Consider the following 23,938-nt stretch of genomic DNA (forward strand, 5'->3'; position numbering starts at 1 on the left):
TGACAAGTGTTTTAGTCTCTGCTTGAAGGGGGAAATGTAAGCGTTAAGTCTTCAGCAGAGTTGAGAGAGACAGAGAAAGAGAGAGGGAGAGAAAAGGCTGTGCTTAATAAAAGCCCTTCTCAGATTACAAAAACAAGCGGTTTACTCACCCACCCCCCCAAGTAATGGGTAAATTTAGATGTCTCGGTTCCATAAATCTTTACGGTCCCTCTGAGACTGTCAGCAGTGTTTTATTGTCTACAGCTTCCTGCCCCTCACCTGATAAATTAGGAACTGTAGACGTTAAAACGGAAACCTCATACTTCATTTCTTAAGATATTTTTGGGGTGACCCTCTGTGGAGAAATAGGATTCTTAATAAGGGGAAATATGGGAACTGCCGTCTGCCTACGCACACGCTGCTGGAGACTAGACACTCGGGAGAGGAGGAGTTGCATACACACAACGCGAGCATCTGCCTTTCCATCAGTTTGTACTTACAAAGAGCAAATCTACGTACACTGTATCTAAAGGGAACAATTTGGCATCCCAATTCATCTATCACTTTTCACTGCTGTAGTAAGACAAAAAAAAAAAAAAAGGAAGCTAATGCACTGCTTACTTTTCACAGCTACTGAATTGTCTCCTATAATCTTCTGAAACCTGAACCTCCATATAAAGGGGAGACCAGACCACTGAACCCCATCAACCAGAGATGGACACAAGACAGGACTTCCATTTTTAAGACCTAATTGCGCCCAGCAAGGCACAGGAAAAAAAACCTGGATACCAGTTCGGACATGGTTACAGTATCTCAAAATAGCAGATGACCAGTTTACCATACTGACCATGCTGGCCTTTCTTCAGGACCATCCTGGACCAGAGAGGAACAGTGAACTCTTACACCATACACAATTCCTGCGCAAAACACAGCTCCTGAATACGTTCTGCTGGACACAAAAATGTCCTATCTGTTAAATTTCTTGAACGGGTCTGGAGTTGGCAATGGATCTTTGTCACCTCTCTCAGTAACAGGAGAACCCAAGCAGGACTACTCAAGTGACGAACAAGGAAACAAAGTGCAAGTGCGTTGGGCAGCTTTACTGATCCTCCTGGTGATAATCCCCACCATTGGGGGGAACATACTTGTCATACTGGCGGTGTCTCTGGAGAAGAAGTTGCAATATGCTACCAACTACTTTTTGACATCCTTGGCAGTGGCAGATTTGCTCGTGGGTCTGTTTGTGATGCCGATTGCCCTTCTCATAATATTATTTGGTAAGTACAACATTTTTGTTTCATCAGACTAGCATATGGGGTACAATTTGGGGAAGTCTAATTTAAACAGAAAAACTGTTTACTTTCCACCATTACAATTTAAAAAATCACTCAGATGAGGGCTGCTAAATCTTCTCTCCCTCTCACCTTAATGTCTTTATGGGAAATATACCCACTGTTGATATTCTTTCCTTTGAAACAAACCATTCAAAAATCACCCAAGACTTAGAATTGACACTAAATTGGAGCTGGACATGGGAAACTACATTTTGTACAGTTTAATATTACTTTTAACAACATCAGCACCATGTTGGTATCTATTCTAATGGATATTACACTAATTGGAGGCAGTCTTCTATTAAAAAAAGTGAAATGAAGACTAGGTATCTGTTCAGTACACTGAACAGGTTTTGAACTTTCTAGGAGTCAGGCACCTGATTTCACCTTAGTATTGACTACAAGCTCCACAAGCAGTCAGAGATGGTCCCTAGCACCATCAGTAAGAAAAAACTTTATCAGTACCAGTTTCAGAGAAACTGATTTTCTCCCACCCTAGGGAAAGCAGCAGGTTCGTAAAATGTCCCAAAGAATTAACTCATCTGTCAAGCCAAGGAAGCCTGAATCCGTGTACCTAATATTTGAGACTCAGATTATCATTTGGTCTGGTTCATATGGAATAAAATAGGTATTTTTTATATGAACATACATTGGGTGTGACATTTTCTTTCTGGTTAGTCATTACAGAACAAGCACAGCTTTTTCATATTCTCTCATGCCCAGCTTTATTTCAGATATTACTTTTGACAACTAATCAGAGGCAGCTCCATGGGGAAGTCTCTTTCTTTTACTCCTAAAGTTTCTTTAAGAATACATTTTAAATGGTCTATTTTCGTATCATACAAATGGGGGGGGGGGAATCAACAAGATGGGTTTTTCAATAAACTTACGGATTTACACAATTATCGTTACGGTATAGATACCACTAAGCCCTAGATAACGAAAGGCTGCAGGATTTCATTTTTCCTATGCTAGATCTCTAAGAGTTGCCTGAGCAACAAGCAAACACAATCATAAACTTTATTTCAGAAAGGCCATCAGTAGCTTTTGTTTGCTGCAGAAGACTGGTATCACTTGATTAACAAATGTGCTTATTCACTAAACGCCTTGAGATTGAATTTCTGTATATTACAGACTGCTTCGCCCTAAACAGATATGAATTGGAGGTCAGAATTCAGTGTTGAGATCATAAAATAGTCTGTTTTCAAGCAACAGTTTCTAAAAAGAAAAATGAATGTACATGACCAGGACAGTGATTTCTAACTTGAAAAAAACATAGTCACTTATAAAAAACCTTTGCATGTCATGTATGTGCACATGTGTGTGTTGTGGCAAGAAACAGATACATATATACATACTTACACACAGATACTGTAACTGCTTAGGTCCTGCCAAAGGTCTCATTAATAATAAAAATAAAACTACTAACCACAAGAAGTACTAGTATTGCACTAGCCATCAATACAAAGCGAAGGCAAGTTCTGGATTTTGTGGAGTTGTTTTTTGGTGGTGGTGGAGTTTTTGTGTTTTGGATTTTTTTTTAATGATTATTTTCATTTTGCTAGACTAATAAATCTTTTCTTTTTAACTTTATAAAGGGACTATTGCTCCCTAATCTCTCAATTAATCCAGTGCTAAGCCCTGCTTACAACAGTTTAAAGCATGCTAGGAATCTTAATTTAAAAGTCAAACAAAAGCATCTTTCACATTGCAGAAAGTTGACAAGAAAGTACCAAAATTAGTTGTAATTAACTAAGTAAGACTGCGACCAGCCTTTCACATAGCAGTGGTTAAAACTGAAATTTCTTGCATACAAATCTCTCTTTGGCAGCCAACCAGAAAAACTGCTTTGCCTCTTCACCGATTGGGAGAAGATGCTGAGGTGTTTATAGAAGTTCAAAGCATGAGCAAAACACAAGGAGTTACTGGAATGAAGCTAGAACAGACATTTAAATACATAACAAGTCTAAATCTTGAAGTTACATTAGCCAGATAACTATTTGAACATAGAATAATCATTGATAGCCAGAGAGCCGATTAAATCCAGCCTCCTGGCACTTCCACACAGGAATGTTTCCATAATAACAAAATAGCTGGGTGCAGCCTCTAGATACAGAATATAAATATTATGCTTCTGATTTGGGACTGATAACTAATTATGTGGAGACTATCTGAGGGAAAAGGTGTAAACTAAAGTACAGTCATATTAAATGATGCTGACTGTAAAAACTAATGTGTCACAGAGTGTTCAAATTCAAAACCTACTACAGACATTGGCTCCATACCCTGACGGTATGCTTACAGAAAAATCTTCAGAAGTAGACTGTCTCTGTAATAAAGAGCTAACCCTTTTAAAAATAAATAAATCTGTAACTCGCTCACAGGTATAATACCATGAGTAGCAGATTATTTATTCTCAGCAGAGCAACCAAAATGTACTCTGGTACAAATATACACTGCAATTTTAATTTAGGAGTGCAAAAGTCAGAATATAGAAACAGTTCATTGCTTTTACTGCTTGCTAAATTCTTGTCATTTCTTCAAAAAAAGGAGGGCATGTTAGGAAATAATTGCATTCTCTGAAATCTAGCTTTCAAAAGAGTTATCCAAATTTCTAACACTCAGAACTACTGAAGGAAAGCAAAAATGTTGCTATTTATCAGATGGTGAAATTAGCAAATAAACTTGAGAGATCCTCTCATTTGCAAAGCCTGCAGCAGGAAGAAGTCTGTTGTCCATGGCTTGGTGGGCAAGGGGTTACTTGGAGACAGTGCACGTACCATCTTTTAAAATATATTCTCTATTCCTGACATTCATCCACTTAAAAATCTGAATGCTGATCGTCCTAGGCTGTAAACCATTATTTTTAAAATCTAGAACAAGCAATCGCCGTCTTAATTTTCCCACATTACTGATGACGAACCACAGCAAATCTTCCCTTCCTGCCTGTGCAAACTACCAGAGAAAACTGCTTTAATTCAGGGCTACTTTCTAAAAACTCAAATTTAAAGATAAGATGATAAAGGTTTATTGCTCACAAAGCAACTAAAAAAAAATATACTTTGGCTAAATTAAAAAAACCTACATGACAGTGAACAGCTACTGTTGAAGCTGTAATTGTAGCAGAGAAAAAAAGGCAGACAGCCATGGGGGTGAAACAGCAAGACAGCAGCCTGGAAACGCCAGGCCTATGCAGTCCACGAAGCTGAATACTGACACGAGGGTGAACACCACACACGCAGGCTACAGATGCTCGCACACCAATTTGAAGATTGAAGCCTAGGCTTAAGTCAGCTAGTGATTAAAAATACCAGATTTCCACCTCAGTAAAAGCATCGTTCTCTAACAGCAAGAAAATCCTTTACGGGCAACACATTTCAGCAGCCTGTAACAAAAATCCTATAACGAAATCCTTTACAGGCAACACATTTCAGCAGCCCTTACAGCAGAACAACAAACAGTTTCCAAATCTATTTAAAGATCTCTCTTAATCATGCTTACATGTCTACAGAAGCAGTGCCTTCTCACAAGCTTTCAAAAAACCTTTTGGCTTATAGCAAGAGCAGCCCTTCTTAAGGATTACACATTTCCAAGGTATTTCCTATAAATAAAGCTTTTCTTAAATAAAGATTAATCAAGGGTAGACAGTTGGGGTAAAAGCTCATCTTACTTTTCTTAAGGTGCAAGACAAATCTTAAAAAATGCATTTTATCTTGTATTGTCTCAAAATAAGGAAAACAATCTGCAACAGCAGGACTGCTGCAATGCTGGGAGGATCCGAGGCAAGGTTTGTAGGAAGGAGGAATATCTTTTTACCTTATACCACCTGACAGTTGCAGAAACCAGACAAGTTTTCAGGCAGGCACATTTGTCAGGTAACCTAGGCATTTAAAAAAGAAATGCTCTGGTCTGCCCCAAAAGTGTGCATCTGTGCTAGGAGAATCAGAACTTGTAACAATCCAAACTAACCATGACCTGCAATGGCTTCGTATCACTTGGCAGGACTTACTCATTTTACCTTCAGTCTGAATTATAAAGCAGGGCAACTAACAAGCAGGTCACCATCACGTTCAAGGGTCAGAGATGCTTTCTGAATCCTGAGGGGAAATTAATATTCCATCTTTTCCCTACTTCCAAACTAACAGAATAGGCCAACAGTGATACACACCACCAGGAAAGCACAAAATCTCAGCCCAGAGCAGTCCCTCAAACACTAGACACAGAGCTTCTAACACAGGTGTAACCAACAAATCAAAATAAGTAAAAGCAAAATACACCACAGTATGAATCCTAGACAACTGACTCTTCTTATCAGTTTCACAGTATTTGTTTTGTTTAAATAATAACCATATTCTTCAATTCTTATCACCTACTGCATTGAAAGTCTACTCTGATTTTGTCTGGATAAAAAACATCATCTCATACACACAAATGTAATAGTACACAATGCTATAATGGTGAATGTGATAACTTACTGCCTTCTGCACCCAGTTCAAAACAAGACAAAAATAAAGACAAAGCTTTCTCTGTTCAGTTGCATTTATCAACTAACAAAAGCTCTTACAACGCATAAAAATGTACAAGGTTGCTTCGCATCAGATAGCTGTTTAAATGCATCTATATTTAAAAGAAGGAAAAGAGCTTTCTGTTGCAAAATATTTGAGGGCTTTCTCCTGCAAAGAGTAAATTAACTACAAAAGGAAACAATTTATCACACTGCAATTCTCCAGAAAACAAAGTAATCCAGGGAGCAGCATGTAAGTACTTTCCAACAGAAGTATTAGCTGCTCACTTGAAATCCAGCTGTGTTATCTGCCATCCTTCATGATGTAGAACACACTTTTCCATTGTCCATGTTTTATCTGAACTAATCCTTCATCACGGAGTCAAAAGAAGTAGTCTTATTTTTCTGGAGTGAGCAAAAACATTTAAAGCTCATCAAATCAATTATTTCTTTTAACTGTATTTCTCTCTCTCTTTTTTTTTTTTTTTTTACAGCTGCTTACATGACCCACAAGACATTTTGGTTTTCTTTTTTTTTTTTCCTTCTGAAAGGCACCATACCTTACTGCCAGCTGAAAGCGTAGATAGAAAAATAAAATAGGAGTAAACGTTTCATAATATACTAATTACAACTTTCTCATACCTGCCTGACAGAATAATTTTTTGAGGCATAATTTCAACCATGATATCTATTTTAGGAAATATGCAGCTAGATACTAAAATTTACTGGTTAATGATTTGAAAATAGTTCACCTCTTTCCCTTCTGCCTCACTGCCTACCTCATTCTCACCTGGAGTCCACTGCTTTGGGGATGGGTGAAGTTCAGTTCAGGGCTCCAGCCATCCCTTCTCTTTGTTTAAAAGACGAGGTTTCCCAACATAGGTAAGAGTGCAGACAAGTATGTGCTATGTCTGACTTTATAAAATTTTCCATCCTCTGGATTTTAAAATTCAAGTCAAGACAGCACCATTATCATTTCTGTCTATCAGTCACATTATGAAAAAATGTTTTAATCAACCTACTGCAACATTACCACATTGATAACACTGCCAAATGAGCTGGACTATTGTAATGCCCATTCTCAGCATGCTGATATATTTATTCAGAACAAGGAAATTAAAACCAATCTGATTTGTTAGAAATGTCTTTTTATTTCCTTAAGCATCATTCAACGAAAAACTGACTTCTCTGGCAATACTATTGATGTGCCTACTGATAAGAGTACAGCTGAATTTTGTAAGGAAGAAGAATATATTTAGTAGATCAACTTCTACCATTAGAAATAGGAAAAACTTTTGCATTCACACATTCTTCCCTAGGACTACAGAACATTCTTATAGACACACAACACTAAGGTGCACCTCAAATTGAACGCTGCTAGCACTGGATTGCAATACAAACTACCTGTGAGTGAAAATAAAGCAGTTAAGAAAAAAATAATCAGAGTTTCATTAAAGTTCATTCAGTTTGGTACTGTAAACATTGATAGGGGAGACCCAGCCCTCAAAACTACAAGCCTTTTGGAAAGTTGAACACTACAAAACTTTTATCTTGGACACAATGCAGTTGACAGACCCTATGTTTGCTATAAAGATTAACATTAAAGACAGATATCTACTGTAAGAAACAGCATGCCAGACTTAAAATCCAAGCCATCGCTCTTGGGGGGGGCGGGCGGGGAGGAGGAAGAAGAAAAAAAAAAGAAAAAAAAAAAAAGACATGCACATGAAAGCCCTTCAATTTTTATAAAATCATTACTGAGACAGAAGAGCCCTGCTTTGCCACATTAATGCTCAACTGTATCTGGTCAAGTGACACAGTAAACTAATTTTAAAACTGTGTGAACTAGATTCTTCAAGAACTAGATTCTTCAAGATCACCACTAAGATTCAACCATGGTTCTGCAATGATTGACTAATACATTGGTTATGACCCATTATCTCCTCCATTTAATACAACCTTGAACCTTAGGACTATGAAGGAGACATAGCTGAAAATGATGTAACAGCAGGGCACTAGGACCAAGCACAGTCATGGCCCATTATTTTAAAACTCTTTTATCCAGAGTCCTTGCCACAAAGAGCTTATGATCCAAAAAGGACAAAAAGACAAGGAAAGGCTTATGATACACAAACAGTCTGATCAATATGATGGCAGCAACATGCCAGTTAGGAGCTAACTAAAACGTAAGACAGAATTCAGCTGAGGCAGTGGTGAAACTCAGTTCCTGTAGTATTATGAAATTCTCAAATGTACTGATGCCAAGGGAAAAACCACACACTGAAAACTCTCAAAAAGCTTAGATTCTAATGAGTTTTCTGTTCTCTTTCAGACAATGCCTGGCCTTTTCCAACTGCCTTGTGTCCTATCTGGCTGTTCCTTGACGTCCTCTTTTCCACAGCTTCCATCATGCACCTCTGTGCCATTTCACTAGACCGCTATATTGCAATTAAAAAGCCAATCCAGGCTAGTCAGTACAATTCATGGGCTACAACAATCATCAAAATCATCGTGGTTTGGCTCATTTCAATAGGTATGTGAGACTCGGGAGACTGGAAAAGGAATGCAGAAGCTTTTCATGTCCAAAACAATAGGTGAAAGCTGGGCAGAATGGAAAATCTGGCCAAGTACTATTGATTAGCAGACCCTAACACCTGGGCTGGCTTAAGCCCACCTCTTGGATCATAAATAGCTACATCATTAAAATCTGCCTGAACCACTACTCCTTATCTGGCTTACTAGAAAGAGCAAGATTGAGTAGGGATAATCATCGCTCTTCTTCATGGTCCTAAAAGTCCAAAAATCAAAAGACAATATCTGCATGCATAGCATGCCTCCTGGAAAAGCAGATTTCATGTTCCTGTGGTAGTATATTCTGTCCCAAACACCATTTTAAGCCTTAAGTAGATGCTGCTAAAATGTGTGCCTTACAATTGTCCCATGAAGCAAGTAAAAAAAGGTTAATTACTTACATCAAAGATTGTAAGATAAATGAGTGGCTGGCAACATTCACACTGAAGACTGAGATGCACTGGCAATATAGCATATAGAAAGGCTAACTTCTAAGCAAAAAAAACCCCAAAACAAAACCCCCCAAAACCAACACCCCCACCCCCAAAAACCCCAACCCCCCAAAACCCACCAAACCCCAAACAGTTTCTATAAAGGATGCCAATGTATAAACTTTTATGATATTAGCACCTCAGTGACGTGCATGTGTCATCTCACCTGTCTTTAATGCTTAAAAAAATAAATCTGTTAAATGAGCTAAGGAGGTGAAAAGATTTAATTCAAATAACTGAATGCACACTGCAGGCAGCCACAGGCATAGTGCAAGTGTGTGCAAGAGAAAGAACAAAATTATTCTGGATTATTAAGGCCAGTGATGCCTAGGAGAATGCGTATATCCACCTTCTTGGCCGAGGCACACATCCCTAAATCCAAAAATTCCAACTTGAAAAAAATTCTGGAAGAGCTGTGATGATAGGAGAAAAGATGCTATCTTTATCACAAAAAAAAGGAAGCTGTTAACATGACAAGACACTTACAAGTTGACCTTTTAATGCCTGATTTATTGGTATTAATCAGTGCTGTACTTTTTCATTTCTTTTTTATCTAACACAAAAGTACTCTGCAGCTGAGCCAGGGTTCTCCAAATCAAAGGTTAATTTGGTTCAATCCTCATTTTAAATGTTTGCTGTATCTGAAGGTGTGCCTCTTATTAAGAAAGATATCAAATGGCTGAAGGGTAAACTATTTTGCTCTTGCTGCCTTCAACCTACTTCAGTAAGCAGAGCAGCAGAGGAATAGAGTAAATCCCTAGATCTCATTAAGTGGTATCAGGAAACATAGCACAAATAACCTTCACCAGACAGCAAGGAACCTGTTGTTTTTGTTGTAATGTCAGACTGCTGGCAAATGAAGTGCTGACTGTAATTTATACAATCAGCAGTGGTTATAAAAAAGTCAGCAGTGGTTATAAAAAATTCATTTAAAAGACAAGACTGCTAAATTTTTTTTTTTAAACAAGTGGTGAATTACAGAGCTAGCTAGCCTCATTTAAACACTTTTAAATATGCAAGAGACTTTAAACAACAAATCCATCTCAAACACACACTGCATAATTCTGGCATCTTTTTAACTACTTGTATATATGAAAGTAGTCAAGCAGGGAGAAAAAAATCAGCTGTCTACGTCCAGTCACTTGTTGTGGTTAAGATAAGAGGGAAAGACAAGTTTTATGTATTTACAGAACTGTCCTTCAAAAAGTGCAAAGGTTACCCCAGAGGAGGAAAAAAGCAGATGGCATTAGGGAAACACATTTCACTGGAGGAAAAGCCATACTAATTCTAACAACTAGAGTCAAAGCAATTCATGTGTTTTACACTTGAGAAGTTGGCAACTTTATACTGCTTCCTCAATCACTAAGGGTTAGGCCCAATCTCCTTAGAAAGGGCACTCTGTTAAAGCTGAGTTTGCCAAGTCTCACAAAGTACTCTTTGCCCAATTACCCACGTGATGCTCTCAACAATTCATGTTCTCTCCGTCACCCTGTGCCTGCTCCAGAGCTCAGGAACTACCTTCTTTAGAGACGCTGAGGCTTCAGGCCCAAAAAAGAGATTGCAAGTGATTACCATATGCTGAAGTACTTGGTTTTTCTCCTGTAGGCATTGCTATTCCGATCCCTATCAGAGGCATTGAGGAGGGAAATGGCAACTCTACAAACATCACATGTGTCCTGATGCCCGATCGTTTTCATGACTTCATTCTGTATGGGTCAGTGGCTGCGTTCTTTATTCCCCTCGCTATCATGATAGTCACTTATTTTCTGACAATCCAAGTGCTACGCAAGAAGGCCTACTTGATCAACAAACCACCTCAGCGTTTCACTTGGTCAACAGTGTCCACAGTATTTCAGCGTGACACAACGCCCGCCTCCTCACCAGAAAAGGTGGCCATGCTAAATGGCTCTAGAAAGGACAAGACTTTGTCTTATGACATGCCTATCTGCAGAATGTCTACAATTGGGAGGAAGTCCATGCAAACAATAACCAATGAACAAAGGGCATCAAAAGTTCTGGGGATTGTCTTTTTTCTTTTCTTGTTGATGTGGTGCCCATTCTTCATAACAAACATAAGTTCAGTTCTGTGCAACTCCTGCAACAAGGAGGTTTTTCAAAAGCTAATGGAGATATTTGTTTGGATAGGATATGTATCTTCAGGAGTAAACCCTCTTGTCTATACGCTCTTCAACAAAACATTTAGAGAGGCTTTCAGCAGGTATATCACTTGCAACTATCGGACCACAAAGCCTATCGAGACCCTTCGGAAACGCTCCAGCAGGATCTCTTTCAGAAGCTCTGTGGCAGAAAATTCCAAGCTCTTTGTCATGCATGGGATGAGAAATGGGATTAACCCCATTATGTACCAGAGCCCAATGAAGCTGAGGAGCTCACCCATCCAAGCATCATCGGCCATTCTGCTGGATACATTGCTGCTCACAGAGAATGAAGTTGATAAAACAGAAGAACAAGTCAGCTACGTATAATGGAATGGCAGCCCTGTCCATATCATAATATTACTGTATGTATTATTTTAGGGAACTGTGCTATAAGAGGGTATAAATACTACTGTTTCCTGTTATTTATGCAAGCAATATCTTATAAATTCATATTAATTCCTCTCTTCCAATGTCTCCTCTACTTTAACCCCAACCCCATGGCAGCAACCACAACTTCATTCCATGATAAATGACTAATGCAGAACTGTAGCCTACAGGTAGAAGAAAATAAATAAAAGCTAAATCAGTTTGAGTATCTGACTTCAGTTCTCATCATATTCAGCCTCTCCAAAGTACATTTTTATAAGAAAAGCGTCTCTGTACAAACACTACTTTAACATTCACTCTAGCAAGAAGACAGAACACTCCGTAGGTTGATGCTCTACAATGAAATTAGCAGGGGGATACAAGCTTGCTAGTTCTAATTTAAATCCACCTTTACTCTGTATGAACAAAACAGCACACAAGCTCACGGCATTGCCTCCTACAGATACATTCCTCTGCTCAGACTGCATATCCAAGTACGAGCTTTTCTTGTTCTCTGAGGATATGTATATCACAAGCAGAATCACTTGCTCCAGAGACCAAAAGGCGTATGGGCGCATTCCACAAGGGGTAGACCTGGTTCTTCGCAGGGTAAGGAAAAATTCCTTGTGCTGAAATTATCCCTTTGTGGTTTTACTGTGGGGTGGGCAGAATGTCTTACCCACCTGAATTTCATCTCCATCATTCTCACATACACATAAGCCTGGTATTGTCTCAGATTTTCCACAGAAAACTGCTCTTTGTTCTTTTCATACTAAGAAAATGAGAGCATTTAACCAAAATAGGACAATATCACATCAATGATCAAGAGTAAAACAGGACAGTCAGTGCCTGGAACACACCTTTAATTTATATGAACAAACTTCCCTTTTTATGACCACTGGAACTTCAGTAAAAGCCTTCCCTCATCCAATATAGTTCACGCAAAGTAGAAAAGTCACAGACAGATTAGCTATTTCACTTGAAAATAAGAGCAAGTGTTTAAGAGACAGCAGAGACAACATTACTATCTAGACCTGCATACATTGGCAGTTTAGTTTAGCTCAAAGTAATTTCATTGGACTAATGGCATAAGATTACAGGTCCCAATCTGCGCTCTGGAACATGCTCAAGCCTTCCAGCAGAACACAAAATTAATAGAAAGAATTGCTCCTCACAATCTGTAAAAGCTACCAGAGTCTATCACCTGGGAAATGAGGAGCTTCTGACAGTTCCAGACCACCTCTCTTTGGGAAGGGAAATCCGATTTCCCCAAAATACTGGAGTTCTTACAGCAAGCAGCCAGCTCACCATTTTTTTCAACAGTTTCCCTTTAAAGTAAAATTTTCAGCTTAGGCTTCATTTTTGTTTTCAGAACTCTTTAGTTACACACTAAAATTATGTAGAGCAAAAGGCTTAGGTTTTTTTCATCTGCAGAAAAGGAAGTACTGAAGATAACATGTCCTTCCAACATTTATTCATACAGATTTAATTTAAAACATATGCAAGTTCAAAACAGAGCCTAACATAACAACTGCCAGAGAATTCCAGGAGAAAGCATTACAAATACTTCTGTGGTACTTACAGTAAGTTGTCTCCTTCCTCCGCTTTCTGGTGATAGTCACTAGCCACTTAATTTACAATAAGCTCTAGCTGGTCTTACTCCTCTTTCATTAATCAGAATTTGTTTAACAGGATCCTGTAGTTAAAAGCCAGAATTCATGGATTGCTATAGCCGCGAAAGATGCCTACATCTAAAAATATTTGAGAACCAAAAGCCTTTAATAAGACCTAGATTACTTTGAAGCTCAAGGGGGGAGGAAGTAGGAATAAAACAAATCCCCAAAAAACCCCAAACTTCCAGGTACATAGCTGAAAATGTCACAGACTAGTATCTCATTTAACCTAAAGCAGGTACTTTGGAACCAGGTGAAAGGGCAATCACATCCATGCACAGAGCGATCACAGAAAAAAAAAATTAAAAGCAACATTTGCAATGCAGGAACCAGCCTTCATGAGGAATAACACCAAAAGGCATGAGGAATAACACCAAAAGGCAAATAGGCACAGCACTGTTCTTGAGGGGTTATTTCCCAGCAGCCAGAGAGCAAGAAGCAGTCATTTTTGAAAACTCTCTTGCTACTTAAATAAATCCATGCTGATTAAACAAAAACCGTTCATAGAGCAGGCAGCAATCATCTGTCTACTTTCAGCAGCAACTTAAATTTTCCCTTTCCAGCAGGAATAACACAGCTGGCTCACAACACCTGGAAAGAGCAAGAGGTAACTTAGTTCTCTTCAGTCTGAGCCTGTTCTTGTACAACTGCCAGTCCGCAATGAGCAATGATGCAAGGAGTAATTTGCTCTAAGTGTCCACAGAGAACAATTCCAAGGGCTCTTTGTAATCAATGGTTAGACTTCACCAAGAGGAAACAATCCTTGAGAAAGTGTCACCCAGAAAAGATGTATTTTGTCAAGCCAGCATATAGATTTCTCAGTTTTAGTAACCATAAATAGAAGCAACATATTCCAGTTACTGAATTTAGTCAGCAACAATAAACCTCAATCAAAAGGAGTAGTGACTAACAAAAAATCCAGTCGTCCTACAGAGAAAGGAAATTTCTCCATACACAGAAACATATAATCAAGAAAATATGCACATTCCATTTAACACGCTAAGTGTAAGAGGAAATTGCTTGTCCACTGAAAAAGCAAACAAGCTAAGAATTCAGGTAACAGCCTTGAAAGCATAAGGACAGAGGGAGAAGAAAGATGAAAAGAAAATGCAGAACTATGGAATAAAAAGACAACATAATGGACAGCAGAGATCTTGTTTTAGCAACTGTATCTACAAGAACAGATATGAACAAAGACATTACCTTCATTAGCAAGACATGACTGAAAATAAGAGTCACTGCAAGCTACTATAAGAAAGCAAAAGTTTGTTGTATGGTAACTAAGGACAACACTGCTCTTGTGGTACCAACAAGTGAGACAGGAGGCTCAGGACTACATCCATGAGCATCATCTTTAAGTAACACAAATACATAAAATATATTTTTACACACTGGCTGCGAAATGAGAGTATTTTTATAGCTTCCGGCTTCCTTCATAAAGATAGCAGCCTAAATAATAATTGATAAAAGGTTTGCAGTCACTTGCTAGCTGAACACAAGATCTTTTTACAGGAGAAAGGGGTCATGCACTTTCCATTTAACCAAAAAAAAGACATTCCTTTCTCTGGAGTGAAATGCTCTCAATTCTTTCAGAATCTGGCCCATGCCAAACCAACCACCTGGCCAGCTCTATGGCCTCTATATACTACATAAAAATAATAACTTACACAGTTACCTAGTTCAACTTTCCTCATTATCACAGAAATTTTTATTTGGCATATTTAATTTCTTTTTAATCTACTAGAGAAGCAAGATAGACAAAAGTCAAAGATGATCTGCAACATACAAGCACTATGGGAAGAAATACATTTTAGAAGAACAATAGACAAGTATGGGGGTTTTTGTTGTTTAATTATTTAAAATACATTAGGAGATATTTAGTCAGTGTTCTGGCTGCCTATCTAATTAAAAATTACAGCACAGACATGGACATAAGGACTACCTATAAATATATCCACCTCAGCAGTCTTGCAGAGAAGAAAACAATGGAGTTTGAAGCCTAACAGAATGAGTGCCTTGAAATGCAAATAAAGGGAATACCTTAAAAAAAACCCAAACAAAACAACAAAAACAGACAAAACCCAGCAAAACTAACCAAACAAAATCCCAACCTTCAAGCCACCGTAAGAAACAGAGAAGCAAGAAATTCAGCTAATCTCAACTGTGGTGGTACAAAACACATTTAGTGAAGCCAGTCTCAAACTATCTGGGGTTCTATAAGCCTTTAGTTCAGATTCTATCACAAAACTTGTAGACAGCCAGAAAAATTTATTCATCACTTATCTTGTATTCTCCAGGTGTAAAACTCTTCCCTACCACACCACACCTGGCCATACTAGCATCAATTTTCAAATGCATCAAAATACAGTTAAAAAAAATCCAGTGTTAAGCAGAAGTGAAGGCACTGACAAGAGAGACTGGTGCTATAAAGCTGTTCACTAGCATACAGGAGGCACACTGATTTTTTATGGTGCTTCATAGAAAATGTCATTTTCTTACACCATTTTCTTATTGTGGAAAAATCCACAGCACTGCAAGCTGGTATGAGAAAGCAAAAGCATTAGTCCCCTAAATTTTTTTTCTAGGCTGTCATACGTAACATCAGCCTTAAAAGGTAAAGTATTGCAAGCACAGTAAACCTGGTAAAGGCATACTGAACAACCTGGGACACTATAGCCCAAAGAGCCAGGATGCTTGCCAGAGCTCTTCTGGCTCTTTGCCTTGCAAGCTGGAACCAAGAGTCCCAGAGTTCTGGCCAGTTCTCAGGACTGACTTAGTCTTACCATGAAGCATTAGATTTCTTTCATCATATTGATAAAGATGCCTATGTACAACCGCTAAGAAGCACTCCTTTGTTTCACTTCCCCTTTGGCTCTCTAGGTAACCATCAACATGGCAAAAACAACACTCAGGAGAGAAGTAACTTCCATATTTTTGCTTTGGCATTTGACACCATGGTGTTTACTGTCAGTATCTGTTCCCATGAGACACACTGTTCTCCCCAGTTGCAAAGAAAGGATTTTGCCCTGCAGAACAGGAAAGGAAGCTTTTTCATTTTTAAATGGGAAGCTAGTTACAAAAATAGGCAAGATGGCTTGCTGAAATGTCCATTTTTACTCTTATTTTTAATAATTCATGTCATACCCTATTTGTCTAGCCACATCTAATATGCCTTGCATCCAGGTATTGAGGTCCTTTCCAACTTCTGAAAAACATCATGCCCTTAAAAATTAGAAGCCTCTTGCTCTTTGAAGGATCCTCTTTACAAATGCACTAGATAGGTGATAGCAATTCATTTTCAAATTCGTTAAACCCTGCACAACGAGCCTTTTATTCTGCAAGATGCACATCAATATTCCCTGATAAAACCCAACAGGAAGTTTTTGCCATAAAAAAAAATTCATCAACTTCATTTAATGGCTGAAAGAATCTCAGCATTTTTGATGACCTAATTTGAAACTTCAGCTGCTGAACAGTAGTTTTAAAGCAAATTCAGGGATTTGGTCAGACGACCAATTTAGTTATAAATAGCACTACTTAAAATGTTTAGTTACTCAGTTAAAAAGCCTTAGTGTGTATAATCTGAGAAACTGAAAATATTTTTCTGGAATTAGACAGGGGAGGAACATACTAGACTGGTTTTTCTCCCTCTTCTCATGCACGCTGTGATTCAGTGATCTGAAAATCTTTATATAAAAGCTTATAGGCTTATTATAGGCATTATAGGCAGTATTTTTAGGCCCTAAGGAGCAAGTGACTACCTGAAAGCATACTGTTGAGTTTTCAGCAGGGTACAAGCTAGGCTGAAGAAACTATCTCAGATTTAAACCAATCATATTAATTTACTTATCTGTGTAGACATTCCAGTTTACATTAAGATGTTAAAACACTTGCTGAGATTTTTCAAAAGCTCTCAAGTGATATAAGGCTCTGAGCCCTATTTTCCAAAGTAAAATCTCATGCATACAAATAGTCTAGAACAAAGATAAAACAAAAGCAAGGAAAGAATTAATGCAAGATGTCATAGTGCACTGTTTGAAACAATGAATGTATTTGTGCAATCTGATTGTACAGCTACAATTTTCATTAGAAGTTATATTAGTTTTGCCAGAAATACCAAGGGACTTCTCCAACTTACTACAGTTTGCTTAGTGAAGACACACAGCTCTGTTTCCAGTTTCAGACCTGCAGATAAAGGCATTTTCAAATTCGAAAAGACTTCACAAAGTCAAAGGCTTCTTCTGATTATAATAAGATTTCTGTTACTATTAACTTTTCACTGAAACAGACCCTCATTCTACTCCCCCAGGAAGACTGAATAAGACAAAGATAAAATGGGTTGGAGGGTAAACAAAACCCTTTTAATCTTTCCTACGCAAGAATTAACAAGCAGGTATGTTTCACTAAAATCCTCTTCTTCACAATTAATACACTGAAAAAGTCACTGGTACAGATCATGTTAGAGTGACTGTTAGCCTGATACTCAATTACCCAGAAGATCTGCCATCTGCCTAGTGCATAAAGGTAGGTTGTAGGAGTTAAAGAAAACAAACTGTCCAAGTCTTCCTGGAACAAAATCCAAGTATCTGATTTGTGTTTGCTTTAAACCAAATATATAGCCTTAAAATATCAAAGGCTATGTAAACACAAAGAACACAAAAGCAGGAAACATTAGTATTTAACTTGCATCATCCTAAAATGAAGAACTGAACATAAGCCATGCAGAGTTCTCCATGTTTGGGTAGCCCACAGTTATCAGCCAAGACTACATCTTCCTTTCAGGACTCTCTAGAGGCTGCATTGTTCCCTCTCCTACCCTTAGCCTTTTCCCAACAATATTGCACCAAGGCAGAAGCAGCATCCCACAACTTACTCCTGGGTCTTATTCCCCTGGACTTAACAACTGCTATGACAGCATTAAACCTTTTTAGTCCATGCTTTCAAGCACTGCTGTATCCCACACTGAAGCCTTCTCCCTAACCAGATTTGTCATATCTATAAAACATCTACATCCTCATTTTGTATATAAAGTGTTTAGGTACACTGCAGCATTGCTCTAACACATAACAATATAAAAATAAAGCTGACTACATAAACCAATCATCTCACTCTGCAATATAAACAAAGATCAATTCATAATCTAAAGTGGTAAAAATTAAGATAAAAATAATTCTTTCAATTTTTAAAAACACTTTAAATGTATCATGTTTTCCATCTCACTGTAATAGTCTTAGAAAAAGGCTGACAAGCACCTTAAATGCTGTTTTCCAACAGCCATGATGAATATTTTATAAACCACTTCAGTATAAAGAACTTTTAGTATAAAACATGAACAATAAGGTAAGTTTGCTATCTACGATCGCTGGCAAAAGTATCAGGACTGGGAGAACAGAGACACATTACAGCAGCCAAGTCAATCCATCACTTCTCTTGTTGCTATTTCACAATACAGCTTCTTGTAGAGCCCTGCATCCACACTGCAGTCTCCAAACATCTCAAGCTTTAGTCAATGCATCTGTACCATTTTACAATAACATTTTACTTAAAAGTGCCTCCTGTAAGAGGTGACCATTTTTAAAAAAGAAAAAAGATGTAAAAAAGTCTCAGGTTTTTATACTGTACTATTTTGACTGTCTTGCTAGTTGTGAAGGGGAAGAAAGGAAGAGATAGTTTTGAAACAATTCTCTAGCACCAGAGCATTTTCTGATAATTTAATATAGCGGCATGAAAATAATCAGTCGCAACATACGTAACTAGTGCCTAATTTTTGTAAGGCACTAAGCCAAGAGGGAAGAAAGCCATACCAACTCCTACAGCCAGCAAGCTGTGCTTTCGATCCTGTCTGCAGTCCTGTGGACTGCTTCTAAACAGTCGGCAAAACCAGAATTAACAGCAGCAACACTGCTAGTCAACAAGCTCCAATTCTACATACATGGCCCCCTGGAAAGCTTTAGGGAGTCCAAGAACAGAACAAGGAAGTTAGTTTTGTGCTATATAAACAGGACCCCACAATGTATTCTGCAGCTCAAGCAGTATGATTGCTACTGCTTTGCTCCCAAGAGCGACTTGCCTGCAGGCGTTCACACAGCCAGGCACACATGCATCCCACATCCAGGCGTGTAACTGCTATAGCAGCATTAATCTCTGCTCCCTTAATCCCTTCGAAACTCTTGCACCACAGCTGATGTTTTGAGCTATGCACAGAGCCCATCAAGCGCTCCTTACATGGCTTACCCTCAAAGCACCACAGGACTTGCTGAGCAATACAGCTAGTGATCCCGTTGCAGAACCTAGAATTTCACCAACTCCTCACCTTTGCTCCAGGCAACAAAGACAACTTGGGAAAAGAATGTAGGAAAAAAACTCCTGAAAGTGCATTTTAACATTTTTAAAATTAGCTGAGAAGGTAATAGGTATTGCAGTTAGAAAAAACTCCAGCTGATACTAATTTAAAGACAGCCCTAACTACAGACTGTTTTTGCTTGATATGTTAAGGAATACAGAAATTCTCTTAAGGAATTATATACTAAGGAAAGCACTGCATGGTGTAACTGGGTAATTTGATATCTTTCATAACACACTAGAAAATTTAATCTTGCAATTCTCAGGCAAAACTTAATAACCTAGACTAGAACATCCTATCTAAACCTTGATTTGTGAATTTTGAACAATGAAGTAACCACTCACTCTCTTTTGTAGACTTTTCCAGTAATTAAAAAGTTAATAAACAAAATCTAAAAAAATTCCTGCTTAAAAAAAATTAAAAAGTTAATCTTCAAGATAAAGCAAAACCTTGTTGCTTTAAAAATTAAATGTCATGGTTTATTACATTATGTCCTATCGCATTTTGCTCTGTTACTGTGCTGCTTTCATGAACTCTAACCATAAAAGCCAAGCTGTGCTCTTGAATGTACACAGGGTTGCATGTATGTGCTAGCAAGGAAGACTCACAGAGGTAAACAAGGACAGAAAAGCCTTACAGAATGTTCTGCTATGCAAACGTATTACCTAAAAATAGCTGGCTTTGTGACATTTATGACACTTTTAGTTCAAATCCAAGAGGAAGAACATTTATTCACAGACAGCTGTAACAAAAGGAGAAAACAAACTAGGTATTTATGACACAAAGTAAATTTGTGGGCTCTAGCTCTGTCAGGAGCTCTGTCATGTTCACCAATGGTGCTTTTAAGGCAATTATCATCCTCTGACTGTGTAACCTCCAACCTCCTGTAGGAGGAACAGACAGAAGCACAAGTCCGTGCATATTCCTGCTGCTGTAGTGTACAACCCAGCAGATGAACTTACACCTCCAGCATGTTTAACCTTACAGCAATGGCATGAATTCCCAAAGAAAAATGTAGACCACATTACACAAATTTATTCTCTTATTTCAACCCTGACTCCACAGTTCCTTTTCTGGAACCACACACAAAGAATTCAACGAGACCTCTTCTCACATAAGCTTCAGTCATATTCCTTTACCTAAGACAAGATAAATTTCTGGGGCTTAGCCTACTGTGTTAGACCTGTTCACCTCCCATCACAAAACACTTCATTCAAAAGCTCTGTACCCCTAGCAGCTGACTGATCACTGACTCTTGCCACTATTCAATGCTGTATTAGGGGTCTTTAAGAAAAGTAAATCCCGTTAGGCTTCAACAAACACCAGTCTTAAGAAAGAGATGTCATTTTAGTCATGAAATCTGACAAACTCACAGCCCACTTGCTCTTCACGTCACTGCACACCTGCATTGTTGAGACTGGCCAGAGCACACAATTAGTGCCAACTAGCAGTTTCAGCAAACAGGAAAGGTAAATGTAAAACCAGCTTCTAGATCCCTACAGCAATGGACAATATTTATTTCCAGGAACTGAAACACGGCTTTTGGTTTATAATTAGAGTAATGCAGGGGGTAGGTAATCTGTGGGGCCCTCTAAGCAGAAAATCTCTTCCATCACTGCATGTGAATGCAGGGGTCTGGGCTAGAAAAACCAAGGGCTCCCTCCAGAATTGTGTCTTAAAGCAAAACAACTGAACATGTATTTTGTGAAAGTTACCAAGTGAAAAGTGTTAGCAACTACAGCAGCCTAACACAAGCCTTTTGCCTCCAGAAGCCAGTGATAATCAGCTAAAAAGTTTCAGTCTTTGCCACTAAGTAAGGTGGACAGTGGAATTTACAAGGAAATGTTCTTCCCTAGTGTGCAAGCAGGTTTTGGACTGTACAGGTCCAGAAAGGGAAGGGAAGAGGCAGGATAAGATCTGAACCACTGCAGAGCAGGTGAAAAGATGATGTCATTTGTTTCCTCATTGCTGGATAGGGAGCAAACAGGCCCAGAACTATCTTGCTCCAACAAGATGCCAGCACGTGGTAAATGGTATAGCTCAGAGCCTTGAAAGCTTCTCATTTTGGTAGGAGCTATCAATGTCCAATTATGTTTTGCATTTGTTGAAGAGAAAAATTACACTGAAATCAGAGATCAAAAGTGCTTTGTCACAACCTGTTTGGAAAAAAAGATGCCTGCAATTATGGAAGGCCTGCATGGAATTTTCCTTCTGTACACAGATGCAGAAACCAGTTAAACAGACCCTTTGGCTTCAGGAAAGGCACAGATCGCTATGCAGGAAAGAACGATCTGTACTCATTGAGAGCAAGACAGCAGAAGCTCTTGGGAGACGCCTGCTGCCCACAGAGGGAATTAATTCTGTTTGTAAACTACATTTAATTGCAGTCAGAATATGCTTCAGGTAAAACAGAATGGAGCAAAGTAATTTCTACGTGAGGAACAACTTGGTTAATGACAAATTGACTGGTCGTATCAGTAACCCAGTTCTTTAATACCAGCTTTAAGCACCTCTTATCCTGCTTTTTAGCATGAATTTACAATTACATTGCCACTAACCCAAAGAAGATGCAAACAAAGATTTCTAAATTACAGTCCTGGGCCCAAGTATGCACTACCTCCTCTCAGACACACTCAAAGGCTGCAGCTTGGCTCACTGCTCAGATTACACAGATTACTGTATTAACAGATGAAGGTGTAGTCTTTGAGGAGCCTTCTAATTCCCCAATCTAATAAAAAACCCCAAACACCTCTTACCTAGGGAACTACAGAGCACTATAAAATACCAGTTCAGCAACAGATTTCACTTTAGAGAACCAAAGCAAATATCATTACTATTTTGTGATGGGCTTACATTACCACAATGTAAGCCCAGTAACCTGTCAGGGTTTACAGTGGATACTTAAAAAACAAAGACTATTTCAACATCCTTCTTCAGGTTATTTTTACTGAAGTCACAACCTCCAGGAACATCTTGGATAGCAGTTCACCAGACATATTTGTCTGAGTACTGCTGGCTTTAAGAGGCCCGGCACAAGCACTGTGTATTTAATTTTTAATTAACTTTCAATCCTGCAATTATTAATTTTTCATTCTATTTGTCAACTTCATCTAACTCTATTCAGACAATTAAGCCGTAAGACCAGAAACCTACAGAAAGGCTCATTAAGCATCTGCTGAACATTAAGGAAGGCTTCCAATTCTGAACCAAGCTTTATTCTCTCTCAATTTTTTGACTTTTCAACCTCCATTTAGTTAGCAATTGAGTCATTTTGTGAAAGCAACAGCATACACATTTCCTGAAAATGTAATAGACATCAAATTGAAGGCTGTAGAAGTGACCAAGGAAGATACTGTACCTGAACAGAATGAAACCAAGTGACTCAACAGCTGCCCGCCTCACGTCATCATTCACATCACTCACCTACAAAAGGGAAAACAGGATGTTCAGAATACAGTTAAAACACTTGAGGACTCTGCAACATTTCAGGCCAGGTGTCAGGCACACAAGTTAATCAAGAAGACAGGATTATAGAGAAAGAAAGTTAACAGTCGTGTTTCATCCTTAGCCAAAACAGCCTCACACTTGTTCATACGCTGTGACTGCAAGCCTATCAAAGAGCAGACAGACCTCATCTTTTACAGCTTAAGTTTTTTCCCCAGCCCATCATTACACAGACTATTCACTGCAAATCCATTACTAACTACTTTAGGATCATGTTTCATTTTTTAATAGGTTCCTTTTTTGTGATAACAGGTTGAATATTCTCTTGCTGAAAGTCTACTTATCCTAATGTCAGAGACGCTGTTATTTCTACTCATAGTATTCAGGAAAGCTTTCATCACTTCACAATCTCAAATTTGGACCGAACATCAATACTGTAGACACAAAGCCTGCCAAAGTGATATGCTTACTCCCTCACCACAAATTTCTTGCTATGTGCTCCTAAGCCCACAGTACTTACAGCCACATGCAGTAGGCGTCTGATAGCCTTGTTGTTCCCTGAGCCACAGTATGCCATAGCAACAGTGTACATGCCAGAACGACGGAGAATTGGATCCTGGAAGAAAAAGCATCAATATTTAACATCCATCCAAACACAGACTCAGTAATTCTGACTTTAAATCTGTTCCACTCTTGGGCCTGGAATCTGCAAACAGGTAGCTTCACTACGTAATTGTTTATTAGGGATGAGTAACAGGACAATCACCAAAGCAGGGTTGCCATTACCAGTTTCAGGGAGACAGAAAGTTGCTATGCCACAGCCTGCCAAAGAGTATCTGGCAGATGTGTCATTCTGCTTCTTACTCACTATCTGATATTGACCACTACTAGATCCTTGAGAATGATCCACCTACAGCGAGCCTCATCTGTGTTTAACCATTACACCCTGTTCTGCTCCTTGTTGCTGCTCACAGGACTATGGAGACTGAGTATGAGGCTAAAAAAATACACAACTAAGCACTGTTGTTTGTGTATTTTTTATGAGAGTGAAGCAACCTGTGAAACTGCCCCACT

The 23,938-nt window shown here is 38.6% G+C and overlaps 2 protein-coding genes across 4 annotated transcripts in view; one reads left to right on the forward strand and one right to left on the reverse strand.

Annotated features, from left to right (window-relative positions):
- PSMD1 (proteasome 26S subunit, non-ATPase 1) overlaps positions 1-23,938 on the reverse strand; it is a 74,398-nt gene that overhangs the window by 34,285 nt on the left and 16,175 nt on the right. For both annotated transcript variants that reach the window (XM_075031567.1, XM_075031568.1), the window contains exons 15-16: positions 23,385-23,480; positions 22,779-22,843 (exon numbers count right to left, since the gene is read on the reverse strand). In XM_075031567.1, coding sequence (XP_074887668.1) covers positions 22,779-22,843; positions 23,385-23,480 — 161 coding nt within the window. The remainder of the gene's footprint in view (positions 1-22,778; positions 22,844-23,384; positions 23,481-23,938) is intronic.
- Positions 630-11,710, forward strand: HTR2B (5-hydroxytryptamine receptor 2B). 2 transcript variants are annotated; one of them, XM_075033225.1, is made up of 3 exons: positions 630-1,256; positions 8,150-8,350; positions 10,485-11,710. In XM_075033225.1, the coding sequence occupies exons 1-3, from the start codon at positions 941-943 to the stop codon at positions 11,363-11,365; spliced, it is 1,398 nt and encodes a 465-aa protein (XP_074889326.1). In that variant the 5' UTR covers positions 630-940; the 3' UTR covers positions 11,366-11,710. The 2 variants fall into 2 exon arrangements, with proteins under 2 accessions (XP_074889326.1, XP_074889327.1); XM_075033226.1 differs by lacking the exon at positions 8,150-8,350.

This window comes from Buteo buteo, chromosome 7 (genome assembly GCF_964188355.1).
Source record: "Buteo buteo chromosome 7, bButBut1.hap1.1, whole genome shotgun sequence".
Lineage (NCBI taxonomy): Eukaryota > Metazoa > Chordata > Aves > Accipitriformes > Accipitridae > Buteo > Buteo buteo.

Excerpts from the sequence above, each read along its gene's own strand:
- HTR2B (XM_075033225.1), top strand. The coding sequence starts at position 941 with ATGTCCTATCTGTTAAATTTCTTGAACGGGTCTGGAGTTGGCAATGGA. Across the intron at positions 1,257-8,149 it reads CCTTCTCATAATATTATTTG|ACAATGCCTGGCCTTTTCCA; the intron begins GTAAGTACAACA and ends GTTCTCTTTCAG. Across the intron at positions 8,351-10,484 it reads GGTTTGGCTCATTTCAATAG|GCATTGCTATTCCGATCCCT; the intron begins GTATGTGAGACT and ends TTTCTCCTGTAG.